The sequence below is a fragment of the Neovison vison genome, chromosome 12, assembly GCF_020171115.1.
Source record: "Neovison vison isolate M4711 chromosome 12, ASM_NN_V1, whole genome shotgun sequence".
Lineage (NCBI taxonomy): Eukaryota > Metazoa > Chordata > Mammalia > Carnivora > Mustelidae > Neogale > Neogale vison.
In genome coordinates this window covers 125,138,170-125,159,627 of record NC_058102.1, presented here as the reverse complement: position 1 = coordinate 125,159,627, position 21,458 = coordinate 125,138,170, and the positions used below count along the sequence as shown (strand labels likewise).

Here is a 21,458-nt window from a genome sequence, read left to right as displayed (position 1 = left end):
GGAAAATTCCCCTTTGATAATCCAACTCATCACTTAAAATATAAGATACTGATAATTCATTCCCCAAAACATACATGTACATTTTTTAGGAAGAGAACTTTCACTAAAAACTTAAACAGATAGATTTGATGAAGCCAAACTATGGAAAGAACCAAGATACCCTTCAACGGACGAATGGATAAGGAAGATGTGGTCCATATACACTATGGAGTATTATGCCTCCATCAGAAAGGACGAATACCCAACTTTTGTAGCAACATGGACGGGACTGGAGGAGATTATGCTGAGTGAAATCAGTCAAGCAGAGAGAGTCAATTATCATATGGTTTCACTTATTTGTGGAGCATAACAAATAGCATGGAGGACAAGGGGCATTAGAGAGGAGTAGGGAATTTGGGTAAATTGGAAGGGGAGGTGAACCATGAGAGACTATGGACTCTGAAAATCAATCTGAGGGGTTTGAAGTGGTGGGGGGTGGAGGTCGGGGTACCAGGTGGTGGATATTAGAGAGGGCACGGATTGCATGGAGCACTGGGTGTGGTGCAAAAATAATGAATACTGTTATGCTGAAAATAAATTTAATTAAAAAAAAAACTTAAACAAAATGTCCCCATACATGGAAGGTACAGCATTATTAAAAGCAATCCAACTTCAAAATAGGTTTGCATCAAGAAAGAGTCTAGGCAAGTAGCAAAGGACGTGGTAATTCCCGAATCTCCTGGGTCTGAGACAAAGACACCTGGCTCTGGAGGGCAGATGTAACTCAAGGATACTCTTCCCTCAAAAGATGGCCACTGGCTACCATCTTACGGACTTTGTCCCCTGCATTATGTTAAACATAATGACCGTCATCTCCCACTTGAGGACGGAGTACAAAACATGAAGCTCAGAGTCTCAGATTTCCTGGTGGCCTCCCAGCTCAGTTTTATTTTTCAATTGGAGGAGTAAGAGTGACTGGAAGAGTGTGGCTCATGATCCATAAATGACTCTCTGGTCTTTTCCTTCCTGGCTGTAGTAGTCATCCCTACTGCTCTTCAGCGTTCTCCTAGTGACTCACTCCATTTAACCCCTCCACCCCACCAGGAAGTGATTAGACAAAAATCTACCCACCTCAAATATAAAATCTTAGCCATGCAAGAACAACAGCATATACTTAATATAAATTAAACACAAATACCATGACATGAAATTAAATGAAAGTTGAGAAAATTTAAGACTAAACACAATAATTAGCAAAATATCTTTTTTTTTTAAGGCCAACCTAAATTTAGTTTTGACTGATCCCTTTGGAGGAATATTTGTGGTGTATCTTGGTTTTGTTAGTGTGATCTTTAGCTTTTTGACAATCCACAATTAAAAACACATAATTCTCTAGGATATAACTGCAGCAGTCCCATTAATTTCTGTATCAAAGGTATCCAGAACTATTTATTTATCTAAACTTAAGGTTTTAAGAGTTTCTAGAAAACACAAATCTATAGCAATTTACTTAGAAAATTTTCTTGCTAGAGTAAACATTAAAGCTTTTGGTATTAAATATTTGGTAAGTTTATTCATTTATCAGTACTACCAAAATACAAAGAAGAAAAACTGTCTAGTGATCAAAGTAGGTTAAAATAATTATATTTAGATATTTTCATTTCTGATCTTCTAACTATAATATTAACTGTAAGAAAGAATATCATTAAACATGTCAGCAAATAACAGAGGGACAGAAAGAGGTGAACAATCTGTCAAACTATTTTTTTAAAGATTTTATTTATTTATTTATTTATTTGACAGAGAGGGAGTGATCACAAGTAGGTAGAGGGTGGGGGGGAAGCAGGCTCCCTGCTGAGCAGAGAGCCAGATGCAGGGCTCCATCCCAGGACCCTGAGATCATGACCTGAGCTGAAGGCAGAGCCTTAATCCACTGAGCCACCCAGGTGCCCCAATTTGTCAAACTTTTAAAAACATTTATATTTAAAAGCATACTTACTCTTTAGCCGTCCTGTAAGAGGATATATCCTGAGTTTTTCAATAATATCAACCACAATCAAGGAAGTCAGAACCAGAGAAACAGGCAGGTCAGGTAACTTCTCAGGAAGGCTATTCGTCGAAGCACTACTATTTTTTTGAACCTGTTTTCAGAAAACCATTTAGAAGGATTACATTTTGTGCTTTCTTTGTTTAAAATTCTTTTAATAGTCTGAAAGCAGCACTAAATTATAAAGACATTTACTAAAATATTAGAAGCTTAATTTCCAGCTTTTCAGGTATTCAACCTGGTAAGCTTTTTTTAAAAAAAATGCGTTATATTAGTCACCATATAGTACATCATTAGTTTTGTTTTGTTTTTTGTTTTTTAAGATTTTACTTATTTATTTGAGAGAGAGAGCATGAGAGGGGAGAGGTCAGAGGGAGAAGCAGACTCCCTGCTAAGCAGGGAGCCCGATATGGGACTCAATCCCGGACTCCAGGATCATGACCTGAGCCAAGGGCAGTTGCATAACCAACTGAGCCACCCAGGCGCCCCACATCATTAGTTTTCATGTCGTGTTCCAAGATTCATTGTTTGCATATAACATCCAGTGCTTCATGCAATCCATGCCCCCCTTAATACCCATCACCAGGCTCACCCATCCCCAACTCCCCTCCCTTCTAAAAACTCTCCTGTTTGTTTCTGGGAGTCCATAGTCTCTAGGCAACCCCATAAGCTTTTGAACAATTTGTAAAGATGTAACAAAGATTCCTATCAGTGGGAGAGCTTTCAGTTCAAGATTGAGGTTGGTAAACACATGAGAAAATACTACAGCAGGCTCCTGGTAACAGTGGGATGGGCAATTTTCTTCCCTCTCTACTGCTAAGCAGAGCCTTTGGGAGTCCTTAGGTCAAAGAATGAGGGCGATAGATATTGGATGGAGTTCAGGGTCTTCTAAGAAGGGAGAGCCCAGGTTAAACCCAACCAGGTTTTGGGACACTTCTTTCATCTGATTAAGATACACACACACACACAAACACAAACACACATAAGACTGTGGCAAACATCATATTAGTGGTGATATGTTGAGAGTTTTCCCTCTGAGATCAGGAAGAAGACCAAGGTGCCACCATGACTAGTCCTATTCAACATTGTACTAGAGGTCCTAGCCAGTGTAATGAGGCTAGAGAATGAAATAAACATGCTAAGTATTGGAAAGAAAAGAAATATATATCTTTATTCATAGAGTACATAATTGTACATGGGGAAAATCTCCCCAAAGTGGATAAATTATTTCTAAATACCAATAAAGAGAAAATGGGATTTTAAACAATGATACCATTCAATGCAACCTCAACTAAAATCCAAAGACTTTGCAGAAAATGACAAGCAGACACTAAAATTCATATAGAAATACAGAAGGCAAGACATTTAGATGAAAAAGACATAAAGATTTACTCTTTGGGGTATAAAGAGCTATTATAAACCTAGAAGAATTGTAACAATGTAGTGTGGGCAGAGGTATATAAAAGCAGACAGTGGACAAAACAGAAGACTTGAAATAGACGTGTACATACATACACTTGATTTGTAAAAGTAGCACTGCAGAGAAACATGGAAAGACAGAATTTTTTATAAATAGTGCTCAGTCCATTAGACATTAATTGGGGGAAAATGCACTCTCTACTGCACAACACATACAAAAATTAGTTTCAAATGGACTGTGAATCTAAAAGAGAATGTAAAACAATACAGGCTCCAAAATATATTGGAGGATATCTTCAGGTCTTTGAGATTCAGATTCACAGTATGACAAAATCTTTTCAAGCTACCAAAATTACTATTCGTGACAAAAAGAAACCGACAAATTGCACTGTTTTTAAATGAAGAACTCTTCGTCCAAAAATGGCATGACGAGTATTAAGTCACAAAGTGTGAATATATTTGCAACATATGTAATCAACAAAGGGCTTGAAACCTGAATATATAAGTAACTTCTGAGTCAATTCCAAAAAGATAAGTAACACAATAGGGGGAAAAATTGGTAAGATAAGAAAATACTCAGTTTTGGGACGCCTGGGTGGCTCAGTGGGTTAAGCTTCTGCCTTCAGCTCAGGTCATGATCTCAGGGTCCTGGGATCAACCCCTGAGTCGGGCTCTCTGCTCAGCAGAGAGCCTGCTTCTCCCTCTCTCTCTGCCTGCCCCTCTGCCTACTTGTGATCTCTCTCTCCGTCAAATAAATAAAATCTTAAAAAAATGCTCAGTTTCATTATTAATGAAATGCAACATAAAACTGCAATGAGATTCAAGAATATACACACTGGGATGGCTAGAAGACTTAGGAGGTAAGGCTAGCGAGGCTGTGGATCAACAGGTATGCTTGTTCTCCACCAGTGCTAAGTCTAAATTAGTAGAATCTCTTTGGAAACCTGGCACTTGCTGCTAGTTAAACATTTGAATTTTTTTTGTCTTTTTTATTTTTTTATTGTTTTATTACGTTATATTATGACCCATCAATTATACTCCTGCATACTTCACCAGCTGAAATTCTTGCATATGTGCATCAATAGACATATTCAAAGATGTTCACAGCAGTGTTATCTTTAATAACCCAAACCAGACACATCTGAAGGTGGGCATCGAAAGCAGAAATGTAAGCTGTTAATATATTCATAATATGAACTACTCTACAGAATGAAAATGAATGGAATACAGTTGTATACAAAAACCTGAATGAATCACACTTTTGAATAAGAGAAACCAGACATACACTAGGTAGATAAATAGATAGATGGATAGATGGATTATATGTATGTATATATATATACATACATATATATATGTATGTATATACATACAATTATATACATATATATAATTGTATTTCTCTTATGAAAGATTCAAAACCAGACAAACCAACCTATGGTATTAGAAGTTAAGGTAGAAGTTACCTTGAAGGAGGAGGGAAAAGGTTGTCATTGCAAAAAATCAAGGGAGCTGGCAAAATTTTATTTTTTGACCTGAGTAGTGTTTACACAGGTTTTTGCTCTGTAGTATTTCACTAATACTGTTTTGTACACATTTCTGTTTGTGTCTTTACTTGAGTGAAAAATGAAAGGAAAGGAGGAAAAAAATGTGTAACAGTGGATAAGGACGTAATAGAAAAGAAGGACAATCAGACTACAAATCTACCATCACTTTATGATAATAGCGTTGCTTAAAATGTTGTAAACTGAATTTTTAAAGGTCTTGGGGACCTCTCATGAGCTTTACAAAGTCTTTGGGGAGGAGAGAGGGAAAAAAGATAAATCTAGATACAAATACACACATATTGTTGTTTGATGGACAATATGTGCATCAAGTGCAGCCTTCAGAAGTTTTTCTAATACATTTGTATTTTGTCCTAATGTAGCATCTAGGACACATCCAACAATCATCTATTTCTCATGATATCATACACTACCTAGTACTCCCTTCTCTCATAAAGCCTATCATAACTATTCTGATTGTCTGTTTATTTCTCTCTCTACTATCAATAAATAATTACTGAATGCCAGAGATTCCATCAAATTTCCTGAGTGTTCTATCCCAGTACCTACTCAATGTATTTCATCTGTGGAATATAAAGTAATTTAAGTTACTCACTTTGGGGAAGTGAAAATTATATATTTCACAGCATCATGCAAATTAATAAGGTTAATAGGGCATTCTTCTTTGAACCTTTTTTAGACAATAAAATTCTCACAACCTGCGAGTTCTGCCTATAATATTCCTGTCTTGTAGATGCTCATCTATTAGAGTCCTTTTGAAGCTGCATTTAGTCAAAACATAAAGTTTATTTTCAAATATATGTCATGTGCAAATGCTTTGCCAATAGATGTATTATCAAAGGTCTTAGAATGTGAGTGGATGTTCTTTGGATATTGTTTAGAACTGAGGACACTCAAAAGACATCTAGTTAAAAGAAATAAATACAAATCTACTTTCAAATTCCTTACTTTTTTCAAAAATTATTTTGAAATTACCATTCCTGTCTCTCATGCACAAACACAGAAGGTATTTTTTTAATTGGCTGCTAGACCTTCCTTCACAATCACAGAGGTAACAATGTTCTTAGTACTTTAAATATATACATTGCAACTTGGAAGAAAATTGGATAAAATAAAGTTTTAAGAAAATTTTGGGGCACACTGTTCTATCGAATTCCAGTAACATAGGAAATTTTAAAATCTCAAAATCTTGCAGCAGAAGAAATAAAAATCCCATACCTCGGTCACTGCGATAGAAAAGCTGAAGCTGGGAAGTGTGGTGAGTATAACACACATCATCATAACAGGTCTCCTAGCAAAGGAGAAAAAAAATAAGCAAAAGCAATAATGTACAAGATCAACAGTTCCTGTTCCATTCTGCTAATTTAGCAGTTCCTGTTCCATTCATCTCTAGTTTTTCTAAGAAACTACTGCTTCCCTATTTCCATTTCCCAAATGTTTGAGTATGGCAAAGGGCAACACATGCAAAAACCGGAATATTTTCTAGAACAAAGGGGTGAGAGATTTCCAAATAAGTAGCAAACCATGGACTTCTAAGAGCATCTCCGTACAAGATGAGAGACATTCAATATTTCATTATTATTTGGAATCTTGCCCAGGAGTTCTGGCTCTTGTGACCAACTGAAAAAAAGAACATGACTTTCTTTTTTTTTTTTTTCAAGATTTTATTTATTAACTTATTTGTCAGAGAGAGAGAGAGAGAGCGCACACACAAGCAGGCAGAGTGGCAGGCAGAGGCGGAGTAAGAAACCGGCTCCCTGTGGAGCAAGGAGCCCGATGCGAGACTAGATCCCAGGAGCCTGGGATCATGGCCTGAGCCAAAGCAGCAGCTTAACTGACTGAGCCACCCAGGCATCCTGAACATGACTTTCTTAAGTTATATTATACCCTATTGTCTAAAGTTGATTTTTCAAAAAGACATTTAGAGAATATATACCAAGAATGACTTCAAGTGAAAACATTTAGATATTTCTTACTTGAAAAAAATTATATATATATATATAGTGAAATATTGTGTGATTTTATATATGTGATTTTATGTATCACATATATCACATTTTAATATATATACACAAAAATAAAAATTTTTATATATCACATATATATAAAATCACATATGTATGTGTGTATATATACATATATAGGATATATAAAAAACACATAATTTTCCAAACTTGTTTTTGGACCCCTTCTTAAACATTACAATATTCAATTAATCAAATTGTTATTGTGATATAATACATATATAATACATAAAATATCTTACAACAGAAAGAATTAAAATAATACACTTAGCATGATTAATTTTTGGGAAGACAAAGTATACTCAAAGCTTTTGTTTCATGAAATACCTCCTTTCCTTAAATACATATTTCACTAATTACACATTTAAAAAATTACATTTATATGATAACGTGTTTCTAAATACAAAAAAAGTGTTGAACTCTTTCAAATAAACTAAGGTTTTCCCCTTGGTACTACCAGGCTACTGTCTATCTCGCCTTCTAGGTATAGACATAAATTAGGGGGCGGGATACACCCCTCTCCCAACCAGACCCAGTATGACCTGCTAAAACCAGAGAGGTACAATGGCGTTTTTAAGGGGTAGCTTTGCCTCCTTTTCTGAGCCCAGATCTAGGTTCCTGCAGCACCTGGTTCTCTAAGGCTAGCTAGAGCTTTCTACTCAGCTTGTATTCAAAAATAGATAAGAATGTCCCAGGTATTACTCCCACTCCTCCTCCTTATCTATATTTTCTCCCTCAATTACCTAAGCCAATCCCATGGTTTCAAATAACAGCTACTTACCCATACCTTCCAAATATTGTATATATATGTATATATGTATGTGTGTGTATATGTATATATATAAAATATCATATACATTGCGATATATATATATATGATTTTTTTGGTTTGAGTAAGAAATACCCAAATGTTTTCACTTGAAGTTATGGTTTATCTCTTATGATCTCTAAATGTCTTTTTTCAAAAAAATCAGTATCAGTATTATATAAATGTAAATACGCCCGAGTTCTGGGCTTGTATGACCAATACTATTGGTACCTCCACTTGGATGTCTAGTAGGCAATCCAGATTTAACATGCCTGAAAAAGACTCCACATCCTTCCCCATACCTGTTCCAATGATCATCAAATGCTGTCTGCTTTACATCGAGTATATGTACTGAAAACACTTTTTCAAACTATCCTTTGCTAACACTGCAGGTCATGGGCGATCATATCTCATCTGACTTCCTAACCAATTTCCTGTTAGTGCTTCTACTCTTGCCTAGCAACATTGTCTCCATAGAGCAGTTCTATTTCTAAAATGTAAAACATGATTATCACTGCCCTACCAAAAATTCTCCAATGATGGGGGGTGGGGTGAATGGAGAGTTAGTGTTTGGTGGAGACAAAATTTCAGTTTTGCAAGATGAAAAGAGCTCTTTTCATCTGGTCTGGACACAGTGTGAATGCACTTAAGGCCACTGATCTGTACACTTAAAAACGATTAGGATGGTAAGTTTTATGTTGTGTATTTTTCATAAAATACATACACTTGTGCATTTTGCATATTTTTAAAAATCACCAATGCACAAGTAACATCATTAGAATAAAATTGAAACCTATTACTCTAGCCTACATGTTCTATATGTTGTGGTTTCTCTTCTTTCTCCCACTGTCTTTCTCATTTAGAATGATCTTCTCTCCCAAAAACCTCTTAACTCCAGTACTGGCCTTCTAGTTATTTCCTCATCACAGCAAACTCACCCCACCTTCACGTTGTACACTTGCTCTCCTTTTGCCAGCAGCTCTCTACTCCCAGATCTTCCACGTCTGACACAGAATTATATACATTTACAGCCCTACGGCCATCTGAAATTCTGCTGATTATTTCTTGTGTACCGTTTTACACATTCCTCCTCTTTGCCAGTCACCCAAACTAAGTTCCATGGACGCAGGAAACTTATCTGAGTGGTTTCACTACATTCTCTCTACTGGCTAGCACAATGTTTTTGAACAATTTTTGTACAGTGAAACTTCTGAGAATCTGGTAAAACCTATGGGCCTTTCATAAAACATAATTTTAAAAAAAAACAAGCAATTATGTTGAAATACAGTTATCCAAATTCTTTTACAATTTTGATATAGTAATATATGTGCCTATCTATGAACATTGTCTTCTTTTTTTTTCCAATTTATTTATTTTCAGAAAAACAGTATTCATTACTTTTTAAATTTTTATTTATTTATATATTTTTTCACCACATTGTCTTCTGATTTCCTTTGGAGTACTCAAGATCTAGTGGAAACTGATATCATTCATAACCCATTTGATGAAGTATCTCCAACAGCTGTAATATGAAAAGACCTATGTGATATGAAAAGACCTATGTAATGAAATTACAGGTTCTGGTAATACTACTTTGATTTGTTACCAACGTTCAAAATGGAAAGAAATCATAGCTTTCAATTAGAGGTTAGTGAAAATAACAATGTAACCTGTTCCCAATCCAAGTTCTGTGTTTTGTGTAACCAGAAATAATGATAACTTGTATTTTAAAATCTTGATTGCCAACATATGTTAATAATTTATGAATAAGCGTTGTGGGTTAAATTCTGTGCCTCCTCCCCAAAAGATATGTTGAAGTTCCAGCTCATGGCACCTTACCATGTAATCTTATTTGGCAACAGGGTCTTTCTAGAGGTAAGAAGTTAAAATGAGGTTATTAGGGCAATGCCTAATCCAACATGACCAGTGTCCTTATAAAAAGGGAAAATTAGGAGAATGTACAGAAGGAAGATTATATGAAGACACAAGGAGACAGCAGATGAAGGCTAAATTTAGCCAGATGATGCTTGGCCAAGTACACCAGAGTGAATGTGAACCACCAGCCCTCAGAAGGAACCAACCGACCTTGACCCAAGACCTCCAGCCTCCAGAACTGGTAGACACACATTGTCATGAACAGAAATACTACAAATATGAAAGTTCAGGTGTTCCTGGTGAAGACTCAGGCAGCACTCAGGATAGTGTTACTGGAAACTGGAGGGAAGATGATCCTTTCTATAAAGTAGCAGAACACTTGGAGGACCTGTGTTCTGCGGGGTATGGAGTAGAACTTCACAGCTGATGAACTCAGATACTTAGCTGAGATTTCTAAGCCAAGTCCTGAAGACACTGCCAGGTGTCTCCTTGCTGCTTAGAGCAAAATTCAAGAGGGGAGAGAGAAATTTAAGAAATAATAACTGTTAAGGAGCTGGAACTTGAAGATTTGGAAATTTCTGTCTATCCATGGTGTAAAAAATAAGAGGGGCGCCTGGGTGGCTAGTGGGGTAAGTGTTTGGCTCTGGCTCAGGTCATGATCCTGGGGTCCTGGGATCGAGTTCCACATCGGGCTCCCTGCTCAGCACAGAGTCCGCTTCTCCCTCTGCCCCTGCCCCTTCATGCCCCACTCCCACGCTCATGTTCTCTCTCTCTCTCAAATAAATAAAATCTTTTTAAAAAATGAAAGAGGATGTTCTAGAGAGGATACTAAGGGTGTGGCCTGTCAATCCAATCACCTGTCTCAGCAGAAATGCTGCCACTGCCAGCTGGGACTAAAATGGGACAGAGATGGGACAAAAAGGAAGGAAAGCTGTGAGCCTTCTGGGATCCAAGAGGCAGGAAGTGGGCTGCTAGAGCTATTTGGCTGTGAACGTGTACTATCTTTCAAGAAAAGGGAAGAATGACTCTGACAGTGCTTCAGAGGCCTGAGAGGCTACCACTGCCACCAGTGGCCCAGAGGTTTTTCCTCCTCAGACCCCGAAGCCAGGACAAGCAGGGAGCCTCCAGTCTGATAGGCCCAGAGGACACAGTGTCCAGCCACAGGGGATTATTCTCAAGCCTCAAAATTTAGTGAAATTTGCCCTTCTCAGTTTCAATGAGTTTCTTTTGCATGTGAGAAGAAGATGAATTTTGGACAGGGCAGAGGGCAGACTATCATAGGCCGGCACATGTTGAAGTCCCAACCCCTAGTACCTCAGAATGTGACTATATTGGAAATAGTATCTTTCCAGAGGTAGCAAGTTAAAATGAGGTCATCAGCATGGGCCCTAATCCAACATGACTGGTGTCCTTATAGAAAGGGAAAATCTGGAGACAGACATACACAGAGGGAAGACCATGTGAGGAGACACAGGGAGAACACCATGTGATGATGAAGGCAAAGATCAGGGTGGTGCGTCAGTATGCTAATGCTGAAGAGTGCCAGTAAACCACCAGAATCTGGGAGGCCTGGAACAGATTCTCCTTCACAGCCCTCAGGAGGAACAACTAACACCTTGGCCTCAGATTTCTAGCCTCCAGAATTAGGGGACTGTGAATTTCTATTGTTTACACTCCCAAGCTTGTGGTACTCTGTAACAGCTATCCTAGGAAATTCACACAATGAAATGTATGTTGGAAATCCCACAGACACATCTTTGAAAGTGTACTTGTGCTAAGACTAGTGCAAGGCTGTAACCAGAGAACAGAACAGCTGAGGAGAAGGACTCGTGGACCAGGTGTAAGTTCCAGGTGGAAGGATGAGCTAGGGCACTACCAGTAGAGCTCTGGGGGTATCTGGAATAAATTAGAAAGAAGGACCCCTCCCTCCCCCAGGAGTAGCCCTATGAAGAAAGACCTGACTGAGCTCAGCCATGATGAGTTAATGATTCCTATTTGTGCAGCAAGAATTCTGGCCCTGAGATTTTTCATGGACAAAGTGCAGGTCAGATAATAATGGGGGGAACCACTCGATGCTCAGAAACTCACACACATTCTCTATCACCTAGCTCTTCAAGTCCAAGTTCCCTTCCTTGTCTTTCAAGACTCCCCACAATCTTCCATTAACTTCCCTCCTCCTTGACACTAATCCCAGGGAGCTCATACTACAAGCCGAGTTCTGCACTCATCCATTCACCCATTTGTCTAAACTATTGTTAAATATGTGAACTACACTGTTCCTGGCATGAAAAACCACGTAAGACACACTGACTGTATGGCACTTACAGGTTCCTGGAAGTTGCCTAAGCACAAGAAAAGGTAACTGCAATAAAAGTCAGTTTTTCAAAAAGTCACACCCTCAGTGATGAATGTGACACAGTTGTAGTTGAAGTCAATACATCACACCAATAGCTGAAGTTGACGGCTGAATCCATAGGATATCAGAGTATCAATGAGATCATCTGAACATTAACAAGTCAGCTATCATCTCAAGGAAATATCCAAAAGGGCAAAAGGTCCAGAAATGACAGAGCAAGGACACCTGATAAAACCTGTACCCCACAGAAGACTTAGCAGCCAGCCATGGGGTGTGCTTGCGATGGCAGAGTGAGGTAGGTACCTTCAAATATTTGAAAAACTTTAATATACACATTTTCCTCTGAAGTCACTCAGAGGAAAGTCAACCCTGGAGACACAATTTTGGGAATCATCATCATATAAGGGGGAGTTTATATTATGAGCCAATGAGAACACTTGCAAAGCAATAAAAAGGGGAAATTATGGGGTGCATTTGGGTGACTCAGTCCGTTAAGCATCCAACTCTTGACCTCAGCTCAGGTCTTGATCTCAAGGTCATGAGTTCATGCCCCACACTGGGCTCCAGCTAGACATGGAGTCTACTTAAAAAGAAAGGGGGTGGGGAATCTAGATAATCAGGCGTAGGAATTGGGTAGAGCTCCTGGCCATGGCCAAATTTACTGGCATATCAAGGGGGGTAGAGGACATGAAGTCTACAAAGAAGATGGGGAGGAACTTTCATGGTGGCAGATTTTTATTTTCTTATATAGAAATAAGGAAGGCCATCCTCAGAATTAGAGACACAAGAACTAGTGAATTCCCCTTGAAATCAGACGTCCATTGCCTATCTGTATTGTGAGAAATAGTGTGGTAGAACTCTAAGGTGCCTTCTAGCTTTAGGATTCGGTGGTATAATATCAATACCACTGTACAAGCAAGGGGGAGATTCCATTTTTAAGGGGCAGGAATGGTGTGCAGAAAACATTTTTAAATTTTTATTATTATTATTATTTTTTAATAAACATATAATGTATTTTCATCCCCAGGGGTACAGGTCTGTGAATCGCCAGGTTTACACACTTCACAGCACTCACCATAGCACATACCCTCCCCAATGTCCATAACCCCACCCACCTCTTCTGACCCCCCTCCCCCCAGCAACCCTCAGTTTGTTTTGTGAGATTAAGATCCCATCTTGTTTCATTTATTCTCCTCCTACACCCCCAAACCCCCAATTTGCATCTCCACTTCCTCATATCAGGGAGATCATGTGATCTCCAATTGCCTTTCTCCGATTGACTTATTTCACTAAGCATGATACCCTCTAGTTCCATCCACGTCGTTGCAAATGGCAAGATTTCATTTCTTTTGATGGCTGCATAGAACTACCCTATGACCCAGCAATTACACTACTGGGCATTTACCCTAAAGATACAAACGTAGTGATCCAAAGGGGCACATGCACCCGAACGTTTATAGCAGCAATGTCCACAATAGCCAAACTATGGAAAGAACCTAGATGTCCATCAACAGATATATGCAGAAAACACTTTTAAAGGAGATTTTTATTCTGTGAACAAAGACTGTAAAGGAGGGGGATGGTGGGGAGAAGAAGCAAAGGACAAGGACACCAGCTGGTGAAGTTTATGAGTCCCAGCATTAGTTAATAAAGTGTTCTTCATGCTTCCTTGAACAAAACAACCGAGACAAATACTGATACTGGATTTGAACATAGGTAAATTTGGGGAACTATGTCCATTGTATGATGGCCCTCGAAGTTACTGCCTAACTGGGGTGAGGGTAACAGTCATGGAGAACAAAGAGGTGGTGCAAGAGAGATCAAAGAGGAAGAATTAATGGAATCTGGTAACTTATTTCAAAAGGTGGGAGAGAAAAGCAAAAGTAAGTATATTCCCAATTGACTGGATATGGTGGGGCAAGGAAGAAAAAGCCTATAGTCAAATGTCACACAATTATTGCTAATGAACAGAAAATGGACAGACCCACTGAAAAAAGGAGGAGTGCTCTGCGAAGAAGTAAACGAAGCACCAGTGCTTAGTTCATGGTAACTTACTGATGGCCTCCCAGGTCTGAAAAGAGCAAGCTCTACTTCCTTCCATTCGTCCAGCCTGTCCAGCAGCGCCCAGGTGTTACTACCACGGTGCACATGACTTGTGTGTGCCACTGTGGTAGGAAGGTAGTAAGAAGTAGGTCCTTACTTAAAGTAGTAAGGTAGTAAGGTCCTCAAGAGACCAGGCTCTGGAGTCAGACCACCCTGTGGTCAGTTTTGGTTCCACAGCTCACTGGCTATGTGGTCTTATAATTTCTGTGCCCCAATTTCCTCACTTGTAAGAAGAACACTCTAAGTGTTCTTACATAAAAAGGTCAGAGAATTAACTAAGATAATATAGGCGTTTACCACTATGCTTGGTACATAGTGCTCCAACTGAGCAGCTTTCAATAAGTAATTCTCTTATTTTGCTACGACTATAACTACTATTACTACCACTATTACTACCACTGTCTTAAACAAATCAACAGCAAATCATGTCTGATAGGTTAAGGACTTAAGCAAGGTAAAATGCAGTCCAAAATGTTGGCATGTTTCAAACATGGCACCTCCCGGAATTCATGACATGTCATGATCCAAGGTAATTGTACTCTGACAGACTGAGAGAATTCCTGAAATGCATCCCTGGGTCCCAAGGCATTCTGGGAATCCCCACGAGTCCTCCGTTATTATCCTTTCCCCAGGTACCCTCTCCACTGAGATATGCTCCAGTTGCAGACCAGCTTTGTAGCTCAATGGTTTCACACATTCGCTGACATCCCAGGAAAGGATTTCTCTTATTTACTGGGATATACAATTTGGTGTGTACATAAACAGCTTTTCCTCATTCCTCAAACAATTTCCCTAGTCTATTATGAATTATGACAGGCATCCTGAAAAAGGAACACTCATTCTAAAGAGAATAAGGAAGTGTTTCACAAGAGTAAAGGAAAGAGCACTGGATTAAAGTTCAGACTCTACTGTTGATTTAGTGTGGATGTCTTAAGATCCCTGGCATTGTTTCCTCCCTTACAAAATAGGAATTATATCTACTCGGTCAACTTCGCAACACTGGCATGCAGGTCAAGTGAAAAAACAAAACATAGAAGCACTGTATAAGTGCCAAATACTTTATAAGATATTCATGATATCACTATATGGACCATCATTTTTCCTCAAAGGATGAAAGAGACCTACAAGATTTTCCAAATTTGAAGAATATCACTTATAGCATATAATTTTCTTCATCATCACTATTTTTTAAATCACTTTTACCACTTTTCAGAGCTATTCTGGGGATTAAACAAGATCACATTTTTGTTTATTTATTTGTTTATTCATTTTGTTATTTTAAATTAGAGAGAGAGAGTGCATGGGGTGGGAAGGGGCAGAGGGAGAAAGAGAGAACCTGAAGCAGGCTCCATGCTCAGCACAAAGCCCAACACTGGGCTCAGTCTCACAACCCTGAGATCATGATCTGAGCCGAAATCAAGAGTTAGACACATACCCAACGAAGCCACCCAGGTGCCCCTAAACAAGATCATGTTTTAAATGGAAACACTAGCTTTGTGCAGGGGCAATATCATAGTCAATGAGGTTTATCTGAGATGCGATTATTGCTAATTAAATGGAAATACTAAATTCAGCCTGAGGTAATAACAATAATATTTATAGAATACGTACTACGTGCCAGGCATTATGCTTGGGATTTTATATGCCTAATCCTATTCAGTTTCTTAAAATAGGACTTCAAATGAAAAAGCTCAGTTGTCCCTATTATGCTCATGAGAAAATTAAGATTCAAAGGACTTAAATAACTCACACAAATTTTCACAGTCAATGTCAAAGCTGAGATTTGGGGCACCTGGATGGCTCATTGTTAAGCATCTGCCTTTGGCTCAGGTCATGATCTCAATGTCCTGGGATTGAGCCCCACATCAGGCTTCCTGATTGGTGGGAAACCTGCTTCTCCCTCTCCCTCTCCCTCTCCCCCTGCTTGTGTTCCTGGTCTCGTTGTCTCTCTGTCTGTCAAATAAATAAATAAAATCTTAAGAAAAAAAAAAAGCTGAGATTTGAACTCAGGTCTGTTCCTCTCAGCTATATGGCCAGGGCACATTCCTCATTCTCTCCTGAATACCAGCTTCATGGGGCTAATAATGGCATTGTGAACCTACAGGGACATTCTTAAATAGGACAGCCATCTATCTGTAAATACTAAGGACCTATAAGATTTTGTGTAAATAACTATTTAAGCATTCTTCAATAGTCATTATTTCAATTCCTACCTTCTATAATACCAATTATTTTTGCATCATCTTTATCTAGCAATTAGGATAAACACTCTGCCTGACTACATATATTAAAATACCCATATACACAAGTTTGAGAATCATATATAATATCCAAATACACATCTTTGGATGTACTATATCTTAATGACACCAAAAGAGTTGTGTTGATTTTGAAATACACTTAGCATTCAAAGACAGAAAAAAAAAATAAAGGAGAAGTTACACAAGATAAAGGAAAGAGCACAGATTTAGGCCAATCTGGGCTTATAAATCCCAGCTCCATCACTTACAAATTTTTTAACCTGACAAAGTCTATCACTTAGAGTTTCTATTTCTTTATCTTTAAAATGAGAATACTAGCACATACCCCACCTGGCTGTCGTAAAACTTTTATTTAATAGTACAGAATGTGTAAAGTTTCTAGGATAAAGCTAGGTAACTTTTCTCTTCTATGCCCGTAAGAGGTAGCAATATGACAGTGTTCACAAAAGAGGCCATGAGGAAATAGTTTCATAGTTGCAGTAAAACTAAATAACCTATCGTATACCTGTTTAGAACACCTGTGCCCAGCCACACCTACAAAGAAAATGAAAGACCAGAGAAGTATTTCCCCAAAGAATTCATGGAAAGTGTAACTGTGACACAGCCCAAGACTCATTAGCACAAGGAAAGTACGTGGACCAGATTTGTAAAGCAAAATGTGTACTGGGGAGTAGAAATGTAAAGCTACTCTCTTCCTTACCCTCAACTTACCCCAGCAGACTGGGACCTTGTCATTCAAAGACACAGTTAGGAGAGTGGTTAGAAGTACTGATCATAGGTCGTCTGGGTGACTCAATTGCTTAAGCCACTGCCCTCCGCTTATGTCATGATCCCGAAGTCTCAGGATCGAGTCCTGCACTGGGCTCCCTGCTTGGCAGGAAGTCTGCTTCTCCCTCTGACCCCTCTCCTCTCATGCTCTCTCTCTCTCTCATTCTCTCTTCTCTCTCTCAAATAAATTAAAAAAAAAAAATCTTAAAAAAAAAAAAAAGAAAAAAAAAGAAGTAGTGATTACGGAGTCAGATGGATGGTGGTCCAAAGTCTGGTCCTCTCACTCACTAGTTAAATGACCAGGGAAGTTGCATAACCTCTCTAATCATAAATTTCCTCTTGGGAATAATGATGATAAACTCAGGAAAATATCTACTTATAAGGTAGTATAGAAGGAAATGAAATTTACATGTAAATCTCTCAGCACATACGTGATGAGTAAAGAAGCACTTATAACTTAATGATGATGATGGTAATTGATATGGAAGGTTTGCTGCCTGAATGATACTGAGAACCTACAGTCCTGGGGATTTGAGTCAATATAAAAAAACGAAACAAAACAAAAATCAAGCAGTCCCTTTCTGGGCTAGAGTAAACCAATGGTTTCTAGAGTCATTTGGATAGTCCATCCTTCCCTCAAAACTCCCAGCCCAGCCAGGAGTCCTGGACAGTCAAAGTTACTCCTAGGTGGTATAAGAAGTAAAGGACCCAGCTCAGCTCCAAACCTGCTCCATAGGTAATTCTGAAACTTTGGGTCAAGGTTTGGAAAATCCCTAAACCCCACTGATGACCGCAGTGTCAACCAAATGGTTTATTTCCAGAAACACTTTAACATATTTGCCCTCAGGGAAATGAAAGTCCCACATCTACAATTGGCACCCAGAGATCCCTTGCGAACTCAACACGTTAGTCCTCCCCTTCTGCACCCTCCCAATACAATTAGATGGTTGTCTCTATGATTTTTACATTTCTGCCCTTGTTAAAATTCCCAGGGGCTTGCTTTCAAATATGTCGATGTTGTTTGGCTTTAAAATAAAAGATCAGTATTAGGGCCCCTGGGTAACTCAGTCAGTTAAGCCTCTGCCTTCGGCTCAGGTCATGATCTCAGGGTCCTGGGATCAAGCTGGCACAGACTCCCTGCTCAGCAGAGGCGCCTGCTTTTCCCTCAGCCTACCCCTGCCCCTGCTGTGTTCTCCCGCTCTCTGTCAAATAAATAAACAAAATCTTTAAAATAAATAAATAAAATATCAGTATGAAAGAAGGTTTAACTAAGCAAAGAAAACAAAGAAATCTCAGATGAGTAAAATCTTAATTGATACAGGTGATACAGTCATCAAATTACTGTTGAACCAACATTAGATCTTAATTTATTTAAAACATTTCTATAATGTTACTGTGGCAGTCCCCCCCCACCAGACACACACCAGGGGAAAAGGATTTACTGACATAGTAAAATATTATTTTTTTAAAAATCTAAGTAAAGAGACCAGTTCCTTAAAAATCTCAGTTGATTAAGGGTCAAAGGATGATTTCTTTAGACCTGCAAAACAACGCAATATAAATATTTCTAAATAGACATTACTCTGTTTCATACAAAAGTAAAATTCTACATTATAATCTCTCAATTATGATTTCTATAAATTCACTGTGATAACTTTATGCAGTTCAGTGTACAGAGGAATTAGGTCCAACATTTGTATATCATGGACTCATGCTAACCGCAAACTTAGGAACACATTAATGTGTTGCTATCAGTCAGGAAAAATGTCCCTATTTTTTTTTAAAGGAAGATACCATATTATCAACATATCTATAGAAGCGGTGCTAATTCCTCTTCACTGATCATAACACGCGTACGTTATGGACATTTGTGCTACACGAACATCCTTACCTGTAGTACCTGAGACAGTGTCTTTGAAAGCATCACAGAGATTCCCTGCTTTAGAACCATTTTACTCACCATCCTTTAATTTTTTTGTAAAGGCGATGCTTCTTGTATAAGAGAACTTTAACGGGAACCCATACCAGTAGAGTCACAGAAGCCACATAGGCAATGGAACAGGAAACGATCAGCCAATAATGCGTTTTTCCGAGGCTACCCGCTTTCTTTTGATAGGCAGTGGCAAACTGTTCCACGATCACCAGCGTGGGAGTGGCGAAAGCAACAAACTCAAGAAGCTCAAAAATCAGGAGCTTGATGAGTCTTCCAGAAGCCATCCTGAGAAGGGCTAGTTGCTGATGGTCAAACACTCCCCCTTCGGTTGTGAGTGGCGTATGGACACTGATACTGAGCGAGGATCCAGTTCCTTGTCCTGAAATCACTAATCAGTGACTTTTTATTCTTTTATTGACCCTCCTATGGTTCAATGATCTTCCAACTTGCTGAGCGAGGTCTCTTAAAGAAACAGAACAGCGGTGCAGATGATGACTTAATGTGTTTGCACGTCCATTATTCAAAGTCAAATGGATTTCTGAATATGCTTTGCAGCGCTGGTAAAAAGCAGGTCTTTCAGTGGAGCTTGGATTGCCAACTTGAGCACAACACAAAAATTATGGAATACTTAACATTTGTTAAGTGGAACCATCAGAATCATACAGTTTTAGAGTTAAAGGAGAAGAAGAACTATAATGCGATCCTCGATTTTTTTATCTAAGCAAATCCAGGCAAAAAGAGATACCCCAAAACCGGTGTCCTCATCAAGGAAAAGTACCCCTTGTTTTTCTTCAAAGTGTTCGAAAAGGGAGTTTGGATTCACATTGTCAGCCTCCTAACCAGATTTCTTCCTGGTACCTGAACTATCTGTTCTTGCACATTAATTGTTATGTAACAAGATCAATATTTTTATTTTGCTGGTGAGGGAACCGACAGGTGTTGGAAACCTGTTTTTAGGATTGGCGTCTTGAGAGCTGTCCATATCTCGTCTGAAAGCATATCAAATATTTAAAAGACAACAACCGTCTCCATGAATAGCCTTCTTTCAAAAACTACTTGGGAGCACCTACAAATGAGCACTTCACCTTTGCTAGGTGCTGGAGTGTGAAGGTGAATGGACAGATTTCTGCCCTAAAGATGCACAAAGTCCAACAGACAAAACACACCTGGGAACGAGAAAAATCACTGAGGTCAGAAGTACAGCCCAAGTGCTATGGTAACACAGAGGAGAACTTCCTCTTCGGGCTGTGGGAAGGGGAGGGAAAGATGAGGAGGACAGATGGCAGGTTTTGGGGTGTCGGTAACATTCCAGACACACACAAAAAAAGCCCGGAGGCTAGAGCGGTTATGAGAGTCTGGTGTCCCGTGGCAGGAAGTAAGGACAGGTGATGTCAGAAGACGTGGCTGGGGTCAGAATGTCAATGTTCCATGAAGGATCTGGGTGTGGGGGCGGGGTGGGGTGGTGTGGTGTGTGTGTGTGTGTGTGTGTGTGTGTGTGAGGCAGGCAGCGATAAAGCAATGTTTTCTGGACAGAAGAGCCACTTCCTTGATCATTTGGAAAGGGTGGTGAGTGCTGGTGTGCAGGACGGACAGGAGCGGTGTTAACCTGGAGGTGGGGAAGCCAGGGGGGAGCCCCAGAGCCGCCTGGGCAGCGGGGAGCGCCTTGGCTGCAACGGATGAAGCAAGAGTGCTGAGGGGAGCACTGATTCTGATCCCTTCCACACACTGGCTTCCTTCGATGGCTTCCCCTGTGCCTCCCGGCAGCCTGAGGCGCGCCATTATTTCTCTGGGTTCCTCTCTCCCCAGGCAGGCCCTTTGCAGAAGGGGCCCTGCGCCGCCTGGCTCCCTGGTGCCCCTAGGATTCTCGTAGCAGCTCTGAGGATTGCCTCCTCCTGCCCGCCCACTGCAACACAGTCAGCCAGCCGCTTCCTCAAGCTAGCTATTTTATTTGAACTTGAACTTGCAATCTGCTGATGTTTTGCGGAAGTCCTCTCAAACAAATGAAGAGAGCTGGAGGACTGGTACCGAGAACATGAGAGGACAGGGTAGAAAAACCATTTTTGTCACCAACTATTTTTAATACCATATAATTGTCACTGATTCTCCATGTCATCCCTGACAAAACTTTATATTTAAGAGAAACTGGATACAAACTAGACTCTAACCTCCTAGCCCTCTGTCTTGAGTCATGTTGTGTTATGATTTCTTCTAGAAATTTTGTGTATTAATAGGAATTGTGACCTGGGCATTTGAAGACAATTGTTGAATAAAATTGCCTGGAACCAAGTAAAAGGACTCTGGGCTAGGTCTTTAATTCCAT

The 21,458-nt window shown here is 39.4% G+C and overlaps 1 protein-coding gene and 1 pseudogene across 1 annotated transcript in view; one reads left to right on the top strand and one right to left on the bottom strand.

Moving 5' to 3' along the window:
• Window positions 1–19,582, bottom strand: part of TMEM236 (transmembrane protein 236) — a 36,286-nt gene extending 16,704 nt beyond the window's left edge. The window contains exons 1-3 of the mRNA XM_044228242.1: window positions 19,166–19,582; window positions 6,229–6,301; window positions 1,979–2,120 (exon numbers count right to left, since the gene is read on the bottom strand). Of these exons, the coding sequence (XP_044084177.1) occupies window positions 1,979–2,120; window positions 6,229–6,301; window positions 19,166–19,422 (472 nt within the window). The 5' untranslated portion in view covers window positions 19,423–19,582. The remainder of the gene's footprint in view (window positions 1–1,978; window positions 2,121–6,228; window positions 6,302–19,165) is intronic.
• Window positions 15,667–15,792, top strand: LOC122892742 (annotated as a pseudogene).
• Window positions 19,583–21,458: the final 1,876 nt, after the last annotated feature.